Genomic DNA, 22,946 nt, shown 5'->3' on the forward strand with positions numbered 1-22,946 from the left:
TAACGGATGACCAACGGATACTTAACGGCATTGCCCGTTTAACGGATAAGCGTTAAAATACGTTTTCCGGCTGTGCAAGGTCACATATATAGCTACTCATGAGTTGCATTGCAGGGTCGTATGCCCGTTTACCATTTGACAACAAAAACCGGAATTTTCGGTTGGAAGTTCAAATGGTTCGGGCCATTCCACTGGAACATTCCCGGAACATATGGAAATGTTCAGATGTATTCCTCTTTTCCCATTCCAACCGAAATGACCGGAAAATTCCATACCATTTGTCAAAATCATGGTCGGCCCGGTCCATTTTCGCGCGCTTTTCAGTTGTAATTCAAGATGGCGACTACGGCATGACGATGCACTCTTTGTGAAGCAATATTTTTCACTACTACTGACTATGTGAATCATGACTACAGAGGTAAGTAAATAATCAATTTGAACTAGTCTTAATTTTGAGGGGCCAAACTCTTGGAGGTGTAGAATTGAAGCGGAATCGTGCTCAACAACTGTGCCGCTATTTTGTTTCATTATTTTTCGTGAGCCGCAGGGGACTCGGGCCAGCCAAACCGCTGAAACTGGAAAAACCGTACCATATGTCACCACTGTGAAGCGCTCTATTCCAACCGAATTTTTTGTGCAAATGGTAAAACGCGCGGACCCCCAGAATGTCGAGCCGACAATCGCCTTGAACAGCGTCCATCATGGTCATGCGTGGTAGTACAAAAGGAAGCCATTTTGATTTGGAGAAGATTCTAAGTTTATGTTTTAGGTGTAGCGATCTCCTTGGAGTTTGAAAGCATCTGAACAGCCAAGAATTTAGAAAGGGTTCTTTGAGTTCTGAACGCGCTGTTAAATGTACCCTGGCGCCTCGTCTACGGGCTTTTGTGAGTAACAACAATGTACCTAGCATAAACTTTTTTTTTTGACTCGATGTCTCGATCGATCGAGAGCTACACAAGCAAGCTTTACCTTAAGTTGTCTTTTAAGCTTATATAAGCTAGATGTTAGAGATTGTGTCATGTACATTAGTTCGTATTAACTTCTTATATTTATAGTATTCTTTCGTCAAGTTTAAGATGTGCTTGGATTAAGGTTTTTTTGTAACGAAGTCATAGCCATTTATGTCAGAAAGTTGTAAGCATTTTATCCAGCCACGTTTCTACACCATACACATTTCTACTACACCTGTACGCTTCCAGAAAAGATCTGACAAATACTTGAATTCATTTTATAATTCCTGGGTGCCTTTTTGTGCATTTTTCATCCAGTCTATTACAGACGTTATAAAAAAAATAAAATAAAAAAAAAATAACTGGAAAGTTGGGGATAGGTAATTAGGGAGGGGTTGGGTGGGTCAATTTGGACAGTTTTTAGGGGGAAGAGTGGGTTGATGATTGGGGGGTGGGGGTGTTAGTACAAAAGAACAAAATCTCCTGAGGTTGGCATCTCAGTATAGGTGGTTTGCATCGCCACCATGTTGATGGACAAAACAAAAGAAAATTTGTTCACAAAGTTTGCATATAAATGGCAGGTAACTCCCAGAGGAGGAAAATCTCATTGTTCCTGTCCACCAACATGGCCGCCACGACGTCACATGCAAACCATCAATTGGGGCATAAAGGGTTAATGATAAATGAATATTTATTTTTATTTAATTCAATATTTATCCAGGGACATCCAATGTAACAGAGCTAGTTTAAATGGAGCCCTGACACAGTACAAGACAAACCATTGAAACATAAAAAAAAAAAAAAAAACTAGACAAATAAGTTATAAATGCAGCATGTACTGCTGGCGTTATTGCTTAAGATGGCACTTAAGTTTAGTTGTAGACTCACTGAACCCCTCTACCTGTCTAATGGTTCTCGGGATGGTGTTGTAAGTTCGAGCGCCGTTTATTCTGAAGCTCCCCTGATACTTAGCAGTTTTTGTGAAGGGATAGCGCAACAAATCACGGCTTCTGGTGTTATAGCCATGGTAAACATGCGCGTGCCTAAACTCTGAAAGTAAGTACGAAGGCGCTATTCTGTGAAGACATTTATGGACTACAAGGCATTTGAGATCATTTCTGCGCGCTTGTAGGTTGGGCCAACCAAGTGTTGATTTTAACTTTTCAGCCCCAGCTGATCGACCTTCAATAATGCATGCAGCACGTCTAGTTAGCTTATCTAGGTAATCTTTGCTCCCAGCCCCACAACTGTCCCAGACAGGCAAACAGTAATCAAATAATGGCAAAACTATAGTATTGTAGAGCATTAGATAAGTTGGCTTGGGGAGAACCTTACGTGCTCGACGCAGAACACCTAATCTTGACGAGATCTTGTTACCAATATATTCTATGTGATCCTTCCAGGATAGAGTGTTGTCTAGGAGGACCCCAAGGTATTTGAACTTATTAACCCTTTCTAAACGCATGTTACTGATTTCTATAACTAGATTGTCAGCCTCTGCGGTCCTCTGATGGGTGCCAACAAGCATAATCTTGGTTTTCTCAAGATTAAGTATTAAAAGATTAGCATGAAGCCAGCTTAGGACATCAGTTAGGCCACCAGTTAACTGAGCTTGAATTTCACTGACAGACTTGCTTGCAAAATAGATAAGTGTATCGTCAGCATAGAGCTCAACACTACAACCTTGAACCGGCAAGGGTAGGTCATTTATGTAGATAATAAAGAGTAAAGGACCGAGTACGCTACCCTGGGGGACCCCAAAAGGTATAGGCTGGGGTTTAGACAAGAGCCCATTTACGCAAACACTTTGAGTGCGTGCCTTTTCAGTAAGAAATGTTATTTTATGCATTCTTTACTACAAATCAATTTGGCGAAGGATGGTTGCTGTCACTAATATTAATGTTAACTTGTTTTGCCAGACCATGCACCACTCAGCAAAGGCCTTCTTGTGTTAACTGGGACAGCATCTATATTTAACATTCTTTTTGGATCATCGACAAGAAACTTCTCTCCTAACACCCCTTGGATTCAGATTGTCAAGAGCTCAAAGGTACTGGCAATGTTATATTCAACCACATCCAGATTTATCCCGTAAACTAGCTTTGAATGTATTTTTCACCCCACAGCATCTATTGTTTTGCTTCTTTACTTTCTTTCCTTTTGCTGGACAACATGAAATGACACTTACTCAATAGATTGGGTTCATTTTTCCTCGAAAACTAAGCATAAACCAGCAAAAAAAGCCAGAGGCAGCAGAGCGTTTTGAAACATGGGGGGGGGGGGCTCATCTTTCACCCAGCCATGCGCATACCCCTACTCAAATTTTCCAAAATGACCTTTGTGTTGTTTGTTGGCACAAGCAAACCTCTTTGCAATCTTTACCATGTCCTGTGTGTTAATAATCGATTTGTGACAATGCATCAGTAGGCAGTTGTTCAGGCGGTCCTGCTTCATGGTGCATAGGTAGTTTGTACTTGGTTAGAAATGTTTGTACCCAGCTTGGGACAAGGATGAGAACCAACAGCAAACTCCACCCACTCATAGAGTTACTTCTAGAGTACAGCATAATGCGGGATTACAACACAAAATACAGTATTTGGTGCATAAAATTCACAGAAGGCCGTGTTCCCATCACAGAGATTTGACACTTCAATACCATGTTGCGAACATGGTCATGTTATTTTCAAATCTTTCTGCATGATACATGGACACCAGAAAACAGCCCTACTCAGGATGAAGTGATTATCTTCATTTGTTTCTTGTTTCACCAGCTATGGCAAATTCTGTCATCCAGTTTTTACTACTCAACCACTAGGAACTTAATATGTGGCTCATTTCTTCTCTACACTTTCCGGATTTTTGAAAGAAGATTTGGATCCAAAAAATATGCCGTAAGTTAATATTTACATGTAATATTCAATACTGTTATTGTCAGGTCCTGATGTACAATGTAAGAGTGCCTTTCCTCAAGGTCCATATGCAAGGAAAGGGAGAAAGGGAATGGTCATTAAGCACAGAGAAAATGTGGGGGAAGGGTGAGAGGAGAATGTGGAAGGAGGGGAGGGGTCACAAAACATTTTTCTGTGTCACAAGGGGGTTTCCAAGGAATCCAAGGAAATAAAGAGTTGATTGGGGATTCCATAAATTCTAACAGGCTGAGACACTTGGTTTATAAGATTTTTGATTAATTTTAACTGTTTGTTCCCCTGGTTTCTCTTGCAGTCATACATCTTTAGTACCACTGTGATAGCAATAGGACTCCAGCTGACCACCATCGCTGCTCTTAAGCACCTTGGTCATGAAGTAGGCCTACCTCCCCCTGGACTGTATCTTTTGAACTTTGAAGCAGTGTACTAAAGCTGATCTACCATCAAATTCGAATTTAATTAGGGTTTGAAGCGCTTTTTGTGCCTGGGGTGCAGGCCCCTAGGACATATGTGATCATGCCGCTTTAGAATTTCTCATAAACAAAGCAAATGTTTGGCGTCACAAAGGCACTTTCTGATATAGAGCGTGCGCATGGATTTTTACAATCCATGGTGCGCACAATGAGATGAGTCAGTTTGGCCCCAGTTTAGAAGCTATAAATTCTTATTCCTAACTACTAGATGATCAAGACAAACCACTGAGGTGGTTGCTATGAGAAGATTTTCTGTGTAAATGATTATAGTTTAATTTGTACTGTAAATTAGTATTACGGTGAAAATTAGACTAAAATAAGGCCAAAACCGACCTTGCACCAAACCCTCAGAAAGTGTTGAAAATCAGAGTGTATAGTATAAGGGTACAAAATAGACCAAAATAAGGCCAAAACCATCAAAAATTGTCTAAGATTAAAGCCTAATAAGGCCAAAAAAAACCTCGTCACGAAACCCTCAAAAATTGTCAAAAATTGGTCAAAGAGTGTATGGTATTTGGGTGAGAATTAGACTATGATAAGGCAAATCTAGCCTAGGTTCAACACTGATTAAACCATTATGCACTATGAAGCTATCACAGTTGTATTCACATGTGGCTTTCACCCTTGGCACATGTATGCATTGCAGACCTATTTTTGGCTTTGTTTTGTTTGTTTTAATGAAGAATTAACTTGAATCATGTCTGTGAAATTTTGCCTGATCAAGAACTTGAGTGGTGTCACTAATTTTGCTTAATTTCCTTAAATATAACAAATATATAGTTTTGGGATGGTGTATGCAAGCCTGGTGCAGTATTTCTGGGATGTCCCTCCATCAGATGCAGTTTTGTTCCTTGGCATGTCAATCTCTGGAAAAATATTTGTTTACTCTCTAGCCCTTCAGGTTGGTAACAAAAAATGATTGAATCAAATTTGTCAACATTGAAGTCCCAGAGCTTTACTTTTAGTTAGTACCAACAAACATCGTTGTTCGTTTTTTCTTTTTTTCATAGATGTTGTTGTCAAACAGAGAATCCCTTTTGGCTGGTGTTTGCGGAATGGTGAGTTAATTTTGGTGAATAACTAGCTTGCGCGGTGAAAAGGCACAATTTCTCTACAAATTTAACTTTGCTAATAATAATATTATTGAAACTTGTTTGAATTAGAATTGAACTTATCACCAAAATGCATACATGTAAACTACTGTATCTTCCATTAAGCATGTGTTGTTAAATCTGCATTGTCAGAGGAAATTCAATTTAATTCAATGTTTGTATAACAACCAATTTCCCTATTCTCTTGGCACTTTGTTAAATCGTGGTTCCCTTGTATTCATGAGAAGCTACAGGGCTTTTGTTCTCGAACAACTCACAGTATAGGCCAGTTATTTAACAGGGTCTAACCTAGGCTGTGGCTTAAGACAATCAGTGGGCCTCCAAATCTGTTTATAAGTGGTTTTTATTTTAAGTAGATACATGTGAATAGTTTTCTAGTCTGGGATGCAAGCCTTCTTGTTATTGTCAGTAGTAGACAATATTTACTAGATATGATTTTTGGCAAAATTGAAAATGACTTAGAACTTGGTTTTGTTAAACACTGTCTAAACTGTCTTTTAATGGCTGACCCTATATCTTTAATTTTCGTAGGTTGCGGGGATTATTTATAGGTTCAACTTGTTTCGTGTACAACAATGGCTCAAGCTGCCAGACTCGCTAATCTCAGCTGTTTCTAGAATATGTGGTAACATGTTTGCATCTGAAGCGCCTGCAGCTCAGCCGTATGCCATGGGAGCCACCCTAGAGATCCAGCGACAGCAGCAATTGGAGCACTATGAACAGCAGGCATTGAGGGCCAGGATGGGACATCTTAGAAACAGGGTAACAACTGGTTTGCTAGCCAAAGTTATGCTGAAATCTTAAAGTGTATATGACAGAATTTTTTGATTTGCTTGATCAAATCTTGCTGTTGTTCTCATATGAAAATAAAAAAATATTTCTTATCAAGTTTTCTTCCCCGCATTTGAAGCGTATAAAAGTCTCAAATTTCACTTCTGGTTGGGTATAATACAGTGCAAGATGGGAGACTGGGTATAGTAGGGCTATGATGTCAATACAGGAACGCTTTTCCCACGATTTCTCTATTCCTTAGTTGTTTTTCATTTGCAGACCATATACAATCCGATAATAATGGATAAAACTACTGGATATACAGTTTTACCCAATAATAAGTATTAGTCAAGATTAATAATAATAATAATTATTGGATACAACTATTCGATATACAATAATTATAGGATACAACTACTCGATATACAATCCCAATATTTATTGGATGCAACTACTGGATTTACAATCCAATAATTATTGGATACAACTACGTGTACTTGATATACAATCCCAATATTTATTGGATAAAACTACAAGATATACAATCCAATTATAATAATTACTGATATGACTGACTGACAGTTACACTGCACTTTATTTGAAGGGTCCCCCACGTATTGGTCAGGGATATGCAGACGTTCTGGTACCTCCAGCTGCAGGAGGCTGGCTATGGGGTGGAGGGGCTCCCAATCACCCAGCAGTGCCGCAGAATGATTGGCAGGGCAGACACCCAGATGAGGATAATGCAAACATTCCGCAGCAGCCGGCTGTCGAAGTGTCCGAGGAACAGGTTTGTGGAAATTAATTCAGAAAATCTTGGACCATTCAAAATAATTATCGTGGTACACATCAAGATGAAGTCATTATGTTGTTCTGTGAGTGACCCTCAGTTTTAAAAGGGACTTCAAGAAGTCGCATTGGCAATAAAAGCACCAATAAAATAATGTTCTGGAGCAGGAATGGCGCAGTGGTGAGAGCACTCCCCTCCCACCAATGTGACCCAGATTTGATTTCCAGAGTTGATATCATGTTATGTGGGTTGAGTTTGTTGTTGGTTCTTGTCCTTGCTCTGAGGGTTTTTCTCTGGGTACTCCAGTTTTCCACTCTCCACCAAACCCAACACTTCCAAATTCCAATTCAACCAGCAACAGTCTCCCCAATCCACTGTACTGAAAAAGATGGCGACTGGTACATTGACCAAATATCCAAACCCTATTTAACCACTCATAAAAATGAACAGAAAATTTCTAAAAAGGGGGGAAACTTACTGGTCATAAGGGGACAAAAATTAAGGGGCTTTGTTTTGGGTATAAATTACAGGCTACATGGAGATGCAAGTTCAAATCCAAAAAACAATCCTGTATTGCATTATCACCATTGAACTTGAAAGTATCCTCTTCTCTCTTCCCCCCCCCCCCCCCACCCCAATCCCCCCCTCCTGAAAAAAGTGTGGTCAAATTGCACACAATCCCAGTCTTTTTCCAAGATGTAATACTCCAGCAATACACGTACGCGAGCTAGTCTGTAGTTATCTCTCTCTCTCAACTTGTGCATCTTTTTATGTAACAGGTCCAGACCTTAGTTGAGATGGGTTTCTCCAGATTGGCAGTGCTCCATGCTCTGGCGACAAGCAACAATGATATCACTATGGCAACAAACATCCTACTGTCACAATCATAGTAAACATGAAAACCAGGCATCATAAAGTAAATAGACAGAACGTTAGAAGAAGAAACCCTTTAAGCCCTAACAGTGATCAGCATCAAATTTCTCCTTGTAATATCAATGCTTATTCAACCCCTGAGGTCATGAGAATTAAGAATATGATCACCCAAGGTGAATTTTCTTCATATTTTAATAACTTCTCCCTGGTACTTTTATAAGAAAAGTATGGAAACAAGATAGGAGAATTTGTTGTTTGATATTAGGGGTGAAAAGGTTAAAGCCATGTACATGTAAAGCTGCCTGGATTGCTGTAAATAATTTTTTTGAACCCTGTAAAAATCAGATTTTAATGAGATAATTAGAAATAATGGTTTTATGTGTAGAATGAAATGAAGATTACATACTGGTCAGTTGGCTTCAGGAGTTTGAGATTAAAGAGGTTATCATTAATAATTATTTGTTATCATTGTAGCACACGGAAAGTCCCAACATTTTCGTAGCATCTGCTTTACTAGCCTCCCATAGAGTCCTAAAGTGATGACGTCACAAAAACTAAATTTATGAAATTATGGGATTTGTTGCAATTTCAGGGCGAGATATTAGCTCTGTTATGCCCCGGTGACTCCATACAAATCCTTCTAATTTTGTCTCAGTTTTTAACGTAAGAACTGAGACAAAATTAGAAGGATTTGTATGGAGTCACCGGGGCATAACAGAGCTAATACTGTATAATTATCGCCCTCAAATTGCAATAAGATGCTGATTTTTGACAAGTAGGCATTTTTCATCATGCTCTTTCCAAATATACTAACAAATCCCATAATTTCAAAAATTCAAATATTATTTTGTGACACTCTATGCAGTCATCGTTAGGGAAGTAGGAAAGTAATAGGACTCCCCTAAAAACAGCTGTGGACTACTTCACATGTAAAGCAGCTTTTTTAAACAAAAAAATGCACCATCTGTTTGCTTCTGTGAAGTAAGTGATGAAAATTATCTAACAGACTAACACACTTACCAAATATGATAATTATTAGATTTATTATACTTGTACATGAAAGTTTACTGATGAAATAATTGTTATAAACATTGATAATGATCTTTTGCACATTTCATCACTCATGTTTGGACGTCATTGCTCACATTGCACAACTTGGCTATGAAGACTGAGAATTTGTTTCCATAAAGATTTATTGCATGCTTATACACTGAATGATGAAATGGCGCATGTTATGAAGAATCATCAATTTAACTTTAAGACTGTATTGTCACATGGGGAGAAGGGAGAAAATAGCACGGATGGGATTACTTTAGGGACCCTTAGGATATCTATTGATGAAACATTAGTCACGATCAGCTCCTTGAATCATGGAAAGTTCTTTTTGCTACACAATAAACAACTGAACAAGGTTTCCATTTTATTATATTAGGCTTTTTTCTCTTGCTATTTTTAGTTTACATGCATAACCTTGCTTTGTGCTACCATTAAATGCCTCTTTAGACAAATAAGCATTTCCAGTCATGTGTTCATTTGGTCTAAACCTACATCATACCTGTTAAACCAGTTTATTACCAATGCAAACTACTGGCAATCAACTTAATGCTATTACTAAACTCAAAATGTACATAAAGCATGCAGAATAAAGTTAAATAGATATAGCAATATTTTTGTTTTGCTTTGGTTAGCTGAGTCTTTTTTGTTTGTGTTTTCGTTTAAGCAAGTTAGAAACTGAATAATCAAGTCTTAAATTCCGCCATACGGAAAAAGATGGCAACTGGTTCATGTACCCATAATTCTTAGCATACAAAATCCCTAAAAATGCTCACAAAACACAAAAAAATTCTAAAAACTTCAAACCTAGCACACACCATGTTGCTAGTACAGGGATGAATTTGCCAAAAAGAAAATAAAAATGGCTTTCTATGTGCCAACTGGCTGTGCTAGGTTCACAAGGTATTGTGGTAAAATGACACCTGCCATCGTTTTCCATATGGTGGATTTTACACTGCTGGTAACAAAGAAAGGGAAATTGTTTGTAAGCAGCACAAATAAAATTCCCATAACAAATCAACTTAGCTTTACAAACAACTTGCATCATTCATTCAAATCCCTAAACGCACATTATTTATTGTCAACCAAAGCTTTGATAACCAGAATAAATACGTATCGTTACAGTGTAGGTTTCAAATATATCCCACGTACAGTAAGCAACAAGCTATTAATCTCAATGTTGCTCTAACTGTTCCAGGAAAAGAATTAATTCAGTCACATGTTGGCTAAAGGACAGCTCCCAGAAATAAAAAAAAAAAGACACTTGGAAATCATCCTAAGATTGTCCACTTCTGGGAGGTTCAATTGTACAGCAAGATCATAAAATTATAAACTAAGACAAAACAAATTCCAGTACAAGAACTACCTAAGGATTACTTAAGACTACAAAAAGAGGGCATAGTTATAATTATAACAACTAACTTGGAAGAGATGAGAATCCAATGGGACTGACTGAGCAGTTGATTTTTTTGCTTTGCATTCCCTCCTAAAATTAATATTTTTTCAGACTCCAAATATTCAAGATGATCACACACATAATTTATTTCATAATAAATTATTACTAAAAACAAAAATGGATAAAAACAGAGCTTGATTCACCTGGAAACAAATCCCTCTTTCATTTGAGAAACATAACATAAGCCCTTGGGATTCTGAGGACTTTTCAGGGGAGGGTTCATTTTTGTGGTGGTGGGTGTGAACAGCTTGAAAGGTTGAGCTGAAAGCTTAAAACAGTTATCTATAAACCTGTAATCCCTAACAGTGATCAGCATCAAATTGCTCCTTGTAATATCAATACTTATTCAACCCAGGCTGAGGTCATCAGAATTAAATATATGATCACCCAAGGTGAATTTCTTCATATTTTTATAACTTCTCCCCATTACTTTTATAAGTTAAGTATGGGGGCAAGATAGGAGAATTTGTTCTTTGATATTAAGGTTTAAGGCTTAATAGTCCTTGGCCTTCTATTTGGGTGTACAGTACTTACAGGATTCGTACCCTTTTTCAGAAACAAATTAATCAGGCCTCAGAAAATTTTTTCCAGGGTCCATAATGTACATTAACTATTTTTAAGTTGTTGTACCTTTTCCTCTGGCTGCTCCTCAATTCTTTCAATAAAACTTTGTTACTTGAGTTTACAGATGTCCAAGATTTTTCAGGACCTCCTAACATTTTTCAAGGACTTTCCAGTGCTGGAAAATGCTAGACTAAAATTCAAGTACTTTGCAGGATTTCCAGGACCTGTACAAACCCTGTACTTATTGTCATAAGGTCATTTGTGTCTGTAATTTGTGGTGCTTAGTTTTGGATGGGCTTGCATTCAGAATTGAACTACATAATTTATTTGGTAAGCAGGAGAATACCTCCCACATGCAGCCAACTTCAAACCCTGATTCATTTAAAATGATACCTCAATAAGCCTCACAAGCATTAAATAATTGAATGAAACATTGAAGAACATAAATTATTATTAACCCTTTCAAGCCCAAGTTTTCTTGGCCCATTTTTCCAAAACATCAAAGAAAAACACAGTGCTGAATGAATGTGTGATGTACCATTTACAGTCAATTCATGTCACGCGTGACTGGTATTTCTGAACTTGAACGGAGTTTTGAAATTTACATGTCAGTTTTGAACATCGCCAACAGATTTCAGAGTTCTCATGGAAATTTCCCTAGTTTATTGACGGTATAAAGCTATTAAGTATTTCAAGTGTGACAAATGTTTCCCAAGTATTTTGATTTTTTTGTTTTTTGTCTTGGAAAGATTTCCAGAGAAATGTTCAACATTCCATTCACATGTGGCAAATTAGAAAAAACTGGTCACACGTGACATGAATTGACTGTAGAAGATCGTGATAAGTGAAATTCATTTCTCACATCGAGATAGTGAAGAAAGTCAGGTCTTTGACAGAAAGGGTTTTAAAACGTAAAAATTAAAAACTACAAAATTTCACTGATTGGCATGTGATAGGTCTACAACCAAGCTGTACCTTAATTTGAAGCTTTTAGCACATAGAGCCAACTGAGATATGTCAGAGTCCACAAGTGCATTAAATTACAAAAATCTGAGAAATTTTAGGGGTGTTAAACAAGCTTATAGATACCATGGGGTTTACATGTTTTTCTTTAAATGCAAAGATCTTTCCAAGACCAGTTTGCTGTCAAGATTTCACTGCAATTGACCAAATATTGACCAAGTCATGATTTGGGGACCCAGTGGGAAAGGTCGGAAAGTGTTAATGTTTTCTGTCAACAATTCACTCAAAAAGATGTCCCGCAGTAACTGTAATTATTATGACAGTACAGGAAATGATGTCTCTTTCTAACTAGACATACATCATTTCAAACCTTCACTTTGAAATGCAGAAATTACAAAAAATAGGTCAGAATTCTGACATCTTGGAGCTTTTACCTTGAGACAATTCATTGACACACAAAACACTACATTGTTCATTGCATTATGGGACAGTTTGGAATAACACAATCTTATAATATTCGAGGCGACTGTATTAAGTGGAATGACAAAACATGGAACAAATTATATGACTTGTTATTTAGAGTGTGAGGCCATACGTGCCACATGGCACGAAGTGGATAGGTAACAGGCATTTAGAGTGTGAAAATCAGTTCACAAATGTTAAAGACAAACTCAGCCATGTTCATGTTAGGACACCATGAGTGATCATATTAACATATAAACAACTCCCACCCAGGTCAAAGATTTTTCTTTGCACTCGGCAATCCAAATTACCTTCTCGGAATTAGCTGCATGGGCAAACTGCTCACCTAAACACTCTGACATATTATACCTAAATTAAATTTAACTGCAATCACATATTTAAAATTAAACGCTTTGGATTTTTTGGATGGAATTTCAATTAGACAAGGCAAAGCAATGTCAAGGGTCTGGTCGTTATTTCCAGAGCTACTGTACATTAACCTATCTTCTTGGTCTAAGCATCATGATAATACTATTAATATTAATTTTAACATTCATTACTATGAACCCTCTTCAAATGGCTTGCCAAGAAACATCTTATAGCCAGCTTTATCAGTAAATATGGGAGCTTTTTTGTAATGTTCTATTAATTCATAAAGTGAGCTGAAATTCCGTGGGCCAATGTTAAAGTTGCTGCCATCAAATGCAACTCTGAAATGTTTGATCTTGTCCGGAGCTTTCATGGACACCGAATAACCACCCTCCTGAAAATAAAAACAATTTTAATTTACTGGTTTCATATTTTGCATCAGTTGAATCTTTGATTACATGCTTATTTGAAATAAATGTGATGGTATGTTTCAAGCCTAGTGTATGAATGAGAATGATGCATGATTCTAGAAAGTGGCACAGGCAAACTGGGAAAAAAAATTCGAGTGCTCCTATCAGAAGTCGAACCTAGGACCTTCCGATTACTAGTTCGGATGTTTCACCACTGAGCTACTGGAGACTTGTGGGAGCTAGTTTATTGGCTATAGCTCGCACAAGTCTCCTGTAGCTCAGTGGTGGAGCATCCAAACTGTCTAGTAATCGGAAGGCCTTAGGTTCGAATCCTGAAAGGAGCACTCGGATTTCTTTTTTCCGAGTATGCCTGTGTCACTTTCTAGATTATTACATCATTCTCGTGCTTATTTGGGTTCTAAAGAATGAAGATCTAGATCAACCCTCCATTGTTGGAATATTATTAACTAAAATAATTTTGAATTATTAACTAAAAACTAATTTTATTTTTGAGCCTACAATTTCAAATGACATTTGTCATCATACAGTGCAGCTCAAAGATAAGCAAACATCGCATATGCATACCATATGCAAGAAATACGTGAAGGCGTATGTTGTCATACACATATGCGCATGTTTTCATATGCATATGTCCTGCCCTTGTGGCATTGTCTTGCACAACAAAAGAAATAATATTAAAAGTAAAAGGACAACAGCTTTGACAAACTCGAATGTCATAAACATGAAAACAAGGTGTCGTATTTCAAAGCTTGCTCGCTTCCCAAATTCAACGTAAAAAACCCTTATTACCAGTACGTGTGAAAATTCTCACTTTGCTCAACTTTGTCTTGGTAGTTATTTACTTCAGTCAGTTTTCTCAATTTTGAGAATTTTATGTCAAAAATGGACTTGATAAAATGAAGTCTACCACCTTTAACAAATTCTCATAAGTGATATAAGAGAAATATATGGAGATGTGTAAGGAGAATTGCTAGTCTCACCTGGGTTTCACTGACTCTCACTAAAAACTCTCCATTTGCAGCAGCTTTGTTCAACATCCTCTCTGCGTGACCCCTGGTAATTTTACCCCAGAACCACTTCTCATCTGAAAACGGAAGCTTCTGGTGCTCAGGCAAAATAACCTTTTTCCGTGGTTGGCCAAACTGTGGACTGGCAGGTTCAGGGCCTGTAGCAAGCATTTCACCATCATTATCCACAATTACAATGTAATTACGAGGAACTAAACCAGAAGAGCCATCCTGTTTACAGGCGACCCACCACTCGGGATCATTTTCCGGCTTCTCAGTAACATCCAGAATTTCATCCTTTTTAAAACTGAGCTCCTCGGGATTTTTGGGATCAAAATTGTACAGTGTCTTGACTTTATGAATAACTGGCTTTTTCTTTTTTGAGTTCTCTTCCTCTTGCTGTATGTAATTCGATGGAAACCAGCCTTCTTTTGTTCCGACGCGACCTTTCCACCATCCATCTTCCTGCTTTTCTATCACTTTAATCTTGTCCCCTTTTTTCAGAGCAAGTTCATCGTCATGTTGTGGTTGGAATTGAAATTTTGCGAACACAGTTTCAAACCCAACAAGAACATCCTGAGGTGTAAAATATTCCCCTGGCTGTGAAATAGTCCCATTCTCAGCATTTTCTTTTGGTTTTGGTCGTTTTAATTTGTCTAAAAACCCCTTGCCGGCTTTTCTTACATAGTTGGATGGAACATAACCAGTTTCATGTCTTGAATTTTCAACTTGCCACCATGTCTTGCTGTCATCAAGAATGGTTAGTTTCTCGTCCTTCTTGATAGAGAGCTCTTCATTTTGTGTTGCAGTGTAGTCATAGAGAGCAATGGCATTCATACATGACATCTTAAAAAAAGAAATCAAAAAGCAATTTGTTATTGTTTTTCAGCTAGATCGTAAAGTCGCAAGCCAATGCAATTTGGCAACTAATTAGAAGTTTTGGAAACACATTTTATAATAAAAATTAGCAAAATTAGTAAGGAACAGTGTTTCGCCATTCTAATGGCAGCATTGTCAAGTTGAAGTGTAAGTGTCAAATGCAGTAAAGTATCAAATAACCCTTTAACCCCAAAGGCAAAACTACATTTTTTCTAAATCAAGGACTACAAACTCAATGTCCAAGTATTATACACCATTTAAAAGCTACTGATGGGGGTATTTTATAACTCATATAATTCTAAATCAGAAAAGTTATGGCTTTGAGATAAATGGGCTTAAAACATAAAAATTTATATGTTCAAAAATGTCCCAATCCTTGTGTTTATTAGGTATATTCCTAAACCATAGCTTATTTTGCAGTTCTCAACATTTTGATTAATATGAGATTTATCTTAAGACCAACAAGTGCTAGGGTGGTCAACCATATCACATGTGGGAGGGGGTAAAGTTTTCATCCTTTAAATGAGAAGATCTTCACAAAACCACCTTGGTGTCAACAATTCATAGAAATCTGTCATATAGTAAAAGAGGTATGGCATTACGTGCCAAATGGGATTAAAGGGATGGAGGATGTTGGCTTCCAGGAAGGTAACATCCTTTATTTGAAACACTTAACGATCATGAAGAAATGTCTGGACCGCCTCATTTATGAAATACTTCTTATTAGAGAACTTAAATTGTATCTTAACACTCGGCCTGACCCTATCCATGCAAAACGTTTCACATAGAACAATGCTCTCCCAGTCTTTATACTTTGATCATATTAATAATCTTCTGTTCACTGCATTTTTTTGCATATTTTTACACTAGACAATGTCGTCATGAGGACAGCAAATTATTCTGACTTCCTTTAATACTAATTTCAACTATAGTTTTCATTTTAAAATTTGGCAACAAGTAAATTATTCTGTTTCCCCTGGACACAACATGAAAGCAACTGGACCATAGACCTTTTCACTTACAAATGCCCAGGAGTGAGACTTGGAAGCCCTGAGGTTTTGATAAAGTTTGTTTAGGATAAATTAGATATCATGTAGTTTTCATAGTAGACACAACAAGATGCAAAGACACGTACTGAACTAATTAGCATGATAAGAATGCATACAAATTAAGTACAAACTTCATTCCACAGACTCCAAAACACATCTGTTGGCACTAAGTGCTTTAACTATACTTAAATAATAAAAGACATTTTGTAGAAATTAAGAAATTGGAGCAGAAGAAAAATGTATAATTTTTTTTCTTTTCTAAAACGAAATGTTTTTTTCAACTTTAAGTTTAAGCTATTAAATTGAATAGCTTGAGTAACAAACAAAGAGAGAATCGCTTAGGTAAATTACAGCTCTACCAGCAAACGGCAAAGGCAAATTGAGGTAGTAGAGCTTGAACGAGTCCATCGTGAAATTAAAGAGCAAGATTGAAAGAATTAGAAATTAATTTGAAATCAACAAAACTAAAGCTGTTTAGTGACTAAAACATTGACCTTTGTTCATCAATGAGAGCTCGTTTATTCCGTTTAATGCTAAACCAACAAACACAAAAGAAAGGATTTTGTTTCTTGTGTTAGTGACAGTGAAGTTAGCTTACGTAAACCGATAAAATTCGATTCCGGCGCAAATAGACTTGTGATAAATTTTGCATAGAGGTACACAGTTCAATTAAAAAACAAAAATTATTTCTGTTCATGAAGTAAAATTGCTCAAACCTAACTGTGAAGATATATATGATAAATACTATTAATTGTACAGATATTTGTAAACGTTAAACTTATAACAGAACGGATATTAGAAACTGCTACATTGTAAACGTGATTTGCAGTGCGCAAGGCCGCAAAATTTCATGGTTTCTGATTTTTTTGAGTACATGCAGCTAATTCTTCTGTGCTATAACCCTAAAAGTCTTGGTCATAAACACCGAATATATCCTCTTACTCAAACAGTATGTTCATTGAAGATGGAGGGACTCACTGGATTGTTATTCGAATGTAAATTTATTCATCAACCCGAAGAAGTCGGTCTGTTGTAATCAGTTGTAATATAATCAGGCGAAAGTACCTAGTAAGCTTTTCGCTTTCAAGAACTTTGTGACACAAAAACGTCAAGGCTAACACCATTTTTTAGGCGTTAAATTATTTCCAGTAGTATCTTGGCTGGACTAAACGCTAGATGGTCAATACTTCGTCAAACCATTTCGAAACAGTTTACAATGTTCCATATCGATTAGAGATTTCTATCAATTCGGACCAAGAAATTCGCAATTCTAATTTAGAGCCGGTGGATTTGTCCAACTATTCACATTTTACAAACCTTTTGCTTCCAGCAGATATCCTATCCTCCTTCTCTAATTCAGACCACTGGAAGTGATGTCAATTTTCTTCAAAGGAACTTGGTTACGAAAAGGAATTTATCGCACTGAAGCGACTGTCAACATGGCCGACTTGCTCCGTTCTTACACCCATGTCACGTGAGCAGTCTAATCGGTGCCCATACCCTTCGCAGTCGAAACGATTGATTTTCACTCACAAGAGCTAATAATCAGTACCAGGTGACTCGTTCATGATAATATACTACCTCGACTAGGCCGATATAAATGTATAACGTACGCAAACCTACGTTTCACAAAACTATCATGATTTCGCTTTTCGAAATTAAAAAAAAGAAATGGAATCATCTGTTGAGGATCCAAGGCCGTAGCTAACAGAGCGGCAAGGGGACAGCTCCCCACCACCCCCACAAAAAAAGGAGATTTTTTTAACCTTTTCACTTTCTGGAGTGTTAAGTGTATATAGTTTGAACTTTACTGTGATTAGTTTACCTTTGCAACTTTTCACAACTGACTAGCTTGTCTTGATGAAAAGACCACTTACAGCCCCCTATTTTCTTCGTGTCTTTGTCAAGTTTTGGGAGAGGTTAATATATGGTTCCAGATAGAGACAATTGCTCAGGCTGCAGAAACTACAGTCATACAGCCAAGCACTGCCAACATCGAGCATCATCGTGTTAATGCGGTGTGCAACGCTGACCAGACTTCAAGTAATTATTAAAAAGTGAAATTATGTGTTCTTTCATCTTTCTTTTTCTTTTGTTGACCATGTAATACAAGAATTAATTTAGGTCAAATTATGACGATCTCATCAAGGTTTGGTGCTTGCAGACAGGCTATCAATAGCAATGAGCATATAGACCCGTGATTAAAATGAAAACACTGTGACTAAAATATTACAAGTAGTTCCTCACTTTTGAGGAGTCAACCTATTTCTCAGTAGAGATTGCAAAGTGGAAAAAGTACTATGACATGCCGTTTGAAGAAAGGCCTGCAAATGCAAATTCAGTGTTGTCTGCCTCTGACCCTCAGACATTTCCAGCCATTCACATATCCTCGCCATTCTTCTGACTACACCCGTGGGAAGTATCAGTTGTGGAAGTGACGGAACCTTACGTTTCGTCTGAGTTAGGTCATTTAAAGTATATATTTTGTTCGGTACAAGACTAACTTGAAAATTTACGATGGATTGAAAAGATTTCTTTGAACGAAAATCCAACTGAAGACATCTTTTACACACGCAATAGACTAATCCGGTTAGTTAGCGATACCTGTTTAGTGTACTACGTGTACCAACTTTACAAACCTCGGAAATATCGCTGTAAGCTCTAAAAATACCTGTCATTTTACACTTGGTCGAGATTGAGTTTTTGACGAAATATCTCGTGGAGAATGCTGAAAATAGCTTTTCCGAGCGTCTAGATTTCTGGGCCGAGTATGCCCCTAGACCCCCAGAGACGCACGCGCCTCCGCCGCTCGCTTCATTGCCACCCCCCCCCCCCCCCACCCCCGTTACAAAAAATCTAGCTAGGGCCTTAGGATCCATCAAGGAAACAGACCCTAGAAATTATATTTACATGCATTCGGTTGCAGTATCTCTTGTTGTGGAGAAAAAGTACCACGAGCTCTGAACCGACAAAATGATTTTAGCTTAGCTATAGAAACTCTATAGGGCCGCTGATGGCCAACACGGCCGGAGCATAACCCGGTTGTCGCAGTAGCATGAAGCAACTAGATACCTGCCCTCCCCCCTCCGCGGATGGGACATCAGCCCATCCAAAGGTCATGGAAGCAGTATGTTGCCGGTGCATATTCATAAATGGCCATAAACCTGGATGAAGGGAACCGACATTTTCAGTTTCTGTGTGAGGAAGCACTGAACACGACAGCATGGCAAAGGCTACGCCCCCTACTGTTTTCGAAGAGTTAGTCCCAAGACCAACGGCTTAATGCCACGTGACGCCCGATGGCGCAACCATATGAACTAAGACAAGACTTATGTTGAGCACATACCAGTTGTTTAAAGACCCTGGTCGGTGATTCGGCCTGTCTTCCGCTCGGCAGTAGCAGTGCCCTTATCAACTGAGCCGACAACCACTCCAAACATTTTCGCTTGTTTACGTTTTCTATGCTCCCAGCTGCCCTCACTATATGTCACTTATTTCCGACACAAATACGATTTTTAAAATCTCCTACGGCCTTTACTTTTATTACCAGTATGCTTATTACTTCTTGGCTTAAAAAACGATGCCATCGTGGTGTAGGCAATTTATTCAGAAGTATAGTTTACTTTATACACGAATTTTCCAACCAGTCGGTCTTAAGTTAGCCTGCGTTGCAGCCGGACTTGTCACTCAATACCTATAGAGAACTATATCAGGGATTATAGACTGTCTGCAACGCAGGCTGGCTAGTCTTAAGTAGGATTAACACAGTTTAGGACTCCGTCAGCATGCAGTCTAGCAGGTGCATCACCCCTGCAATGGACACATTCTTACCTGTGGCTTCAGGTCCAGCTGTCCGTTGCTTGCTTCCAATTAACAAGTGACTCAGTTTCGTAATGACAATATACTGTAGCTGTATTACTGACATCCTACTTTGCGATTTTGCTAAACTTGATGTTGTTGAAGTGCCTGTTGTCTGCAAGGACCCCCAAGGGGGTTCGTTTCACAAGTTCTAGCGGAAGCTGACTAAATACATTCATATTCTTCAGGCCGACAAAAATACAGTTTCTTTCTTCCCGACAAGGTTACACCGGACAAAATTTACCGGGTCTGTTTGACATTAGAAACGTTTAAAAAAAAACGTCCAATTTCATCAACAAAATATTCAACTGGTTAATCTGGAGCTTTTCCCACTCGAAGACTCTGAGATGAAACAAAATTGTCAGCTGTTATGTGATTGAACGACTTCCTTTTGGCGGAGGATGAGTTAATTCTGAGCCATTGCTGAGACGATGGACGGATGCAACTGGCAACAATGCCTAGTTGCAGCATTGGATGCTGATGAAAGCGTTTCGGTTAGCCCAACTGTTTAGTTTTTTTTTTATCTCATCGTTCAGCTTAAACTTGGCACTATTCAGTCGTGGCTGATCGATTGAATTGGCAGCTCTTCCAATCTCGTTTACACCGGGTTCTGCTCGCTCTCGGAGTTACACCCTGAGATGGTGGCTGTATATTTTACCGCAATACCTTGCGAACCTAACAAAGCCAATGGACACATAGAAAGCCATTTTTTTGGCAAAATTCGTTCCTGTACCAACAACATCGTGAATGCTAGGTTTGTTCTTTTTAGAACTTTAATTCTAATATAATATTAGTTATTTTAAGTGAGGAAGCCTGACTTGTTATAAGCCTCGTGGTTTCTTTCAGGTTTTCTCGCCATTTATTTTCTTTCATCAATTTTCTTCATTCTTTTTTTCCATCTGTAAATGTTGTGTATATGGCAAAATAAATATTGTATTGTATTGTATTGTAGTATAACTTTCTGTGCGGCGTTTTTATGAGCCTTTTTAGGGTTTTTGTACGTTAAGAATTACGGGTAATGTACAATTCGCCATCTTTTTTCGGTACGTTGGACTCAACCAACCAAGGCAGTCTTAAAACAATATACAGCTGACCACTATAATCCCGGAAGTATTTTTAATTTGTTCCCAGGTTCCTCTTATAAAACGGATAAAATTTAATACTGGATTGAAATCAAGGATATAACAGGAAAAACAAGATACCTGACCAGTTTAAACGATGGGCAAGACGTCATCTCTTAGTTATAGAAAACGAAATTATTGAAATTTACTTTATCTTCGCACGGGTTTTAGTTTCGTTTTCGCGATATCAACCCATTGTCGAAATATAATCCACACAAATTTAACCGGTAACTTGATCGTTCGATTGCATGCCCTGCCAACAGAGGCTTTTACTTTTGTGGGAAGCTAATTATAAACGAGCAAACTATGTAAATACTAGAGACGCGAACAACTTCGTACATGCTTAAAAAACGTGCAGAAAGAAACGCTCTGCTGGCAGAGTATTGATTGCAATGCATCACAATTGAAGCTGCTTATCAGTAATTTTCCCTATCCTAGCCCATAAAGGATTTTTGCTGTTGTTGTGTAATTGATAAACTAGTTTAATTTTTGTTGATTGTACCTTTAACATTTTTTTTAAGGGTATCAACGACCATTTTTTCCTGAAACATTGCAAAAAAAAAAACTTTATCCGCGCGCAAATCGAGCAATTTTGTGCGATTTTTGCAAATTCAAAACCTCGTAAAAATAAAAGGCATTCAGCTATTCAGTAAATGGTATACGACCGAGAAATAGTTCTGAATCTCAGTTTCAGCGAAGATCGTTTGAAATTTTGGCTGATTACTAAGGAATAAAACTGACGTTTCCTGTGGCAAGTGAGATGGGAATTTTTTGGAATCATCCCAGTTCAGCTCCAATTCTAAACTGAAAAACAGAAGAACTAATTTCTTAATTATCTCGCTGAATGTCACAGACAATAGTATGAAAAGGAAGCCAAACAGAACGAGTTCCGCGGCTTCTAAAATGAATCACTTTCAGTTTTTGATTTTCGCTGCAAACGCCGGAAGTCTTGAAGCTTACAAACAAATTCGATACGAAATTTTTCTTGAAGCTTTGTGGCGCAAAATAGAGTGCGCGAATGTATTCGAATCCTATCTGTAAAAATTTGATCTTCTGAACATCTTTAATTAATCTAAACAAAGTGGCACAATTCACTGGTTTAAATTAAGGGATTTAAGATTCCATTTAAGCAAGGAGGCGGGTAGGAAATCACGTTTTCGGCAGTTTTTGGTGCATTTGTCTATGAATTTTCCCACTGGTCTATAACGAAACCGAAAATATCGTATGTACCAGCTACATGCGGCTAAAAACACAACAGTAAATAATTTTGACTAGAGTCTTTCATAAACAGCCTTTTTCCAAGATAGCCTCAAAATGATAAAAATAAGCGAAAGACGTTTTACACTACGTTTTGATGACTCCATGTCATCATTTTCAAGTGAAAAGAAAATAAATTGACAACTTAATATTTACCGTGCAAGGCGATAAAACGTATAAATTATGCATGTAAAGGTGACAAATTTAAATAAATAGTTCTTTTCACTTGAAAATGATGACATGGAGTCATCGAAAAGTAGTGTAAGACTTCTTTCGCGTGTTTTTATCATTAGATGTTTAACTAAATCTAATCTTATTCGAATAGCCTCAAAACAGTTCTCATATAATTGGTGTCCTGACTGCGAAATTAGGCTATTTAGCTTCTTAAACAGGTTCTTCTTTTCTGAAGAAAAAAAATGTTTTTTTTTTTGTTGCCAGAAGAATATTATTTTTTACTGTCGATCTATCGTTTATAAATATAAAATATTCTAATTCTTGACGGAAGTTCAGGCTTCAGGAGTTTTCATCGTTTATTGCGACAATACTGTTTCGTATGGTTCGAAGTTATCGGACCACACTCA

General features: G+C 37.7%; 2 protein-coding genes across 2 annotated transcripts; one reads left to right on the plus strand and one right to left on the minus strand.

Moving 5' to 3' along the window:
- Nucleotides 1-713: 713 nt before the first annotated feature.
- LOC146451995 (uncharacterized) lies at nucleotides 714-9,579 on the plus strand. The gene is made up of 9 exons (XM_085098220.1): nucleotides 714-884; nucleotides 2,870-3,000; nucleotides 3,722-3,841; nucleotides 4,173-4,276; nucleotides 5,131-5,251; nucleotides 5,361-5,408; nucleotides 5,994-6,224; nucleotides 6,838-7,023; nucleotides 7,803-9,579. The coding sequence occupies exons 1-9, from the start codon at nucleotides 854-856 to the stop codon at nucleotides 7,911-7,913; spliced, it is 1,083 nt and encodes a 360-aa protein (XP_084954346.1). The 5' UTR covers nucleotides 714-853; the 3' UTR covers nucleotides 7,914-9,579.
- On the minus strand, nucleotides 9,304-17,597 carry LOC146451996 (SH2/SH3 adapter protein Nck1-like). The gene is made up of 3 exons (XM_085098221.1): nucleotides 17,447-17,597; nucleotides 14,175-15,047; nucleotides 9,304-13,157 (listed from the first exon to the last, which is right to left on the minus strand). The coding sequence occupies exons 2-3, from the start codon at nucleotides 15,045-15,047 to the stop codon at nucleotides 12,954-12,956; spliced, it is 1,077 nt and encodes a 358-aa protein (XP_084954347.1). The 5' UTR covers nucleotides 17,447-17,597; the 3' UTR covers nucleotides 9,304-12,953.
- Nucleotides 17,598-22,946: the final 5,349 nt, after the last annotated feature.

This window comes from Pavona decussata, unplaced genomic scaffold (assembly GCF_977016875.1).
Source record: "Pavona decussata unplaced genomic scaffold, jaPavDecu1.1 SCAFFOLD_381, whole genome shotgun sequence".
Classification (NCBI taxonomy): domain Eukaryota; kingdom Metazoa; phylum Cnidaria; class Anthozoa; order Scleractinia; family Agariciidae; genus Pavona; species Pavona decussata.

Excerpts from the sequence above, each read along its gene's own strand:
- LOC146451996 (XM_085098221.1), bottom strand. The coding sequence starts at position 15,047 with ATGTCATGTATGAATGCCATTGCTCTCTATGACTACACTGCAACACAA. Across the intron at positions 13,158-14,174 it reads TGAGAGTCAGTGAAACCCAG|GAGGGTGGTTATTCGGTGTC; the intron begins GTGAGACTAGCA and ends TTTTATTTTCAG.
- LOC146451995 (XM_085098220.1), top strand. The coding sequence starts at position 854 with ATGTACCCTGGCGCCTCGTCTACGGGCTTTT. Across the intron at positions 885-2,869 it reads CGCCTCGTCTACGGGCTTTT|ACCATGCACCACTCAGCAAA; the intron begins GTGAGTAACAAC and ends TTGTTTTGCCAG. Across the intron at positions 3,001-3,721 it reads AGATTGTCAAGAGCTCAAAG|CTATGGCAAATTCTGTCATC; the intron begins GTACTGGCAATG and ends TTGTTTCACCAG.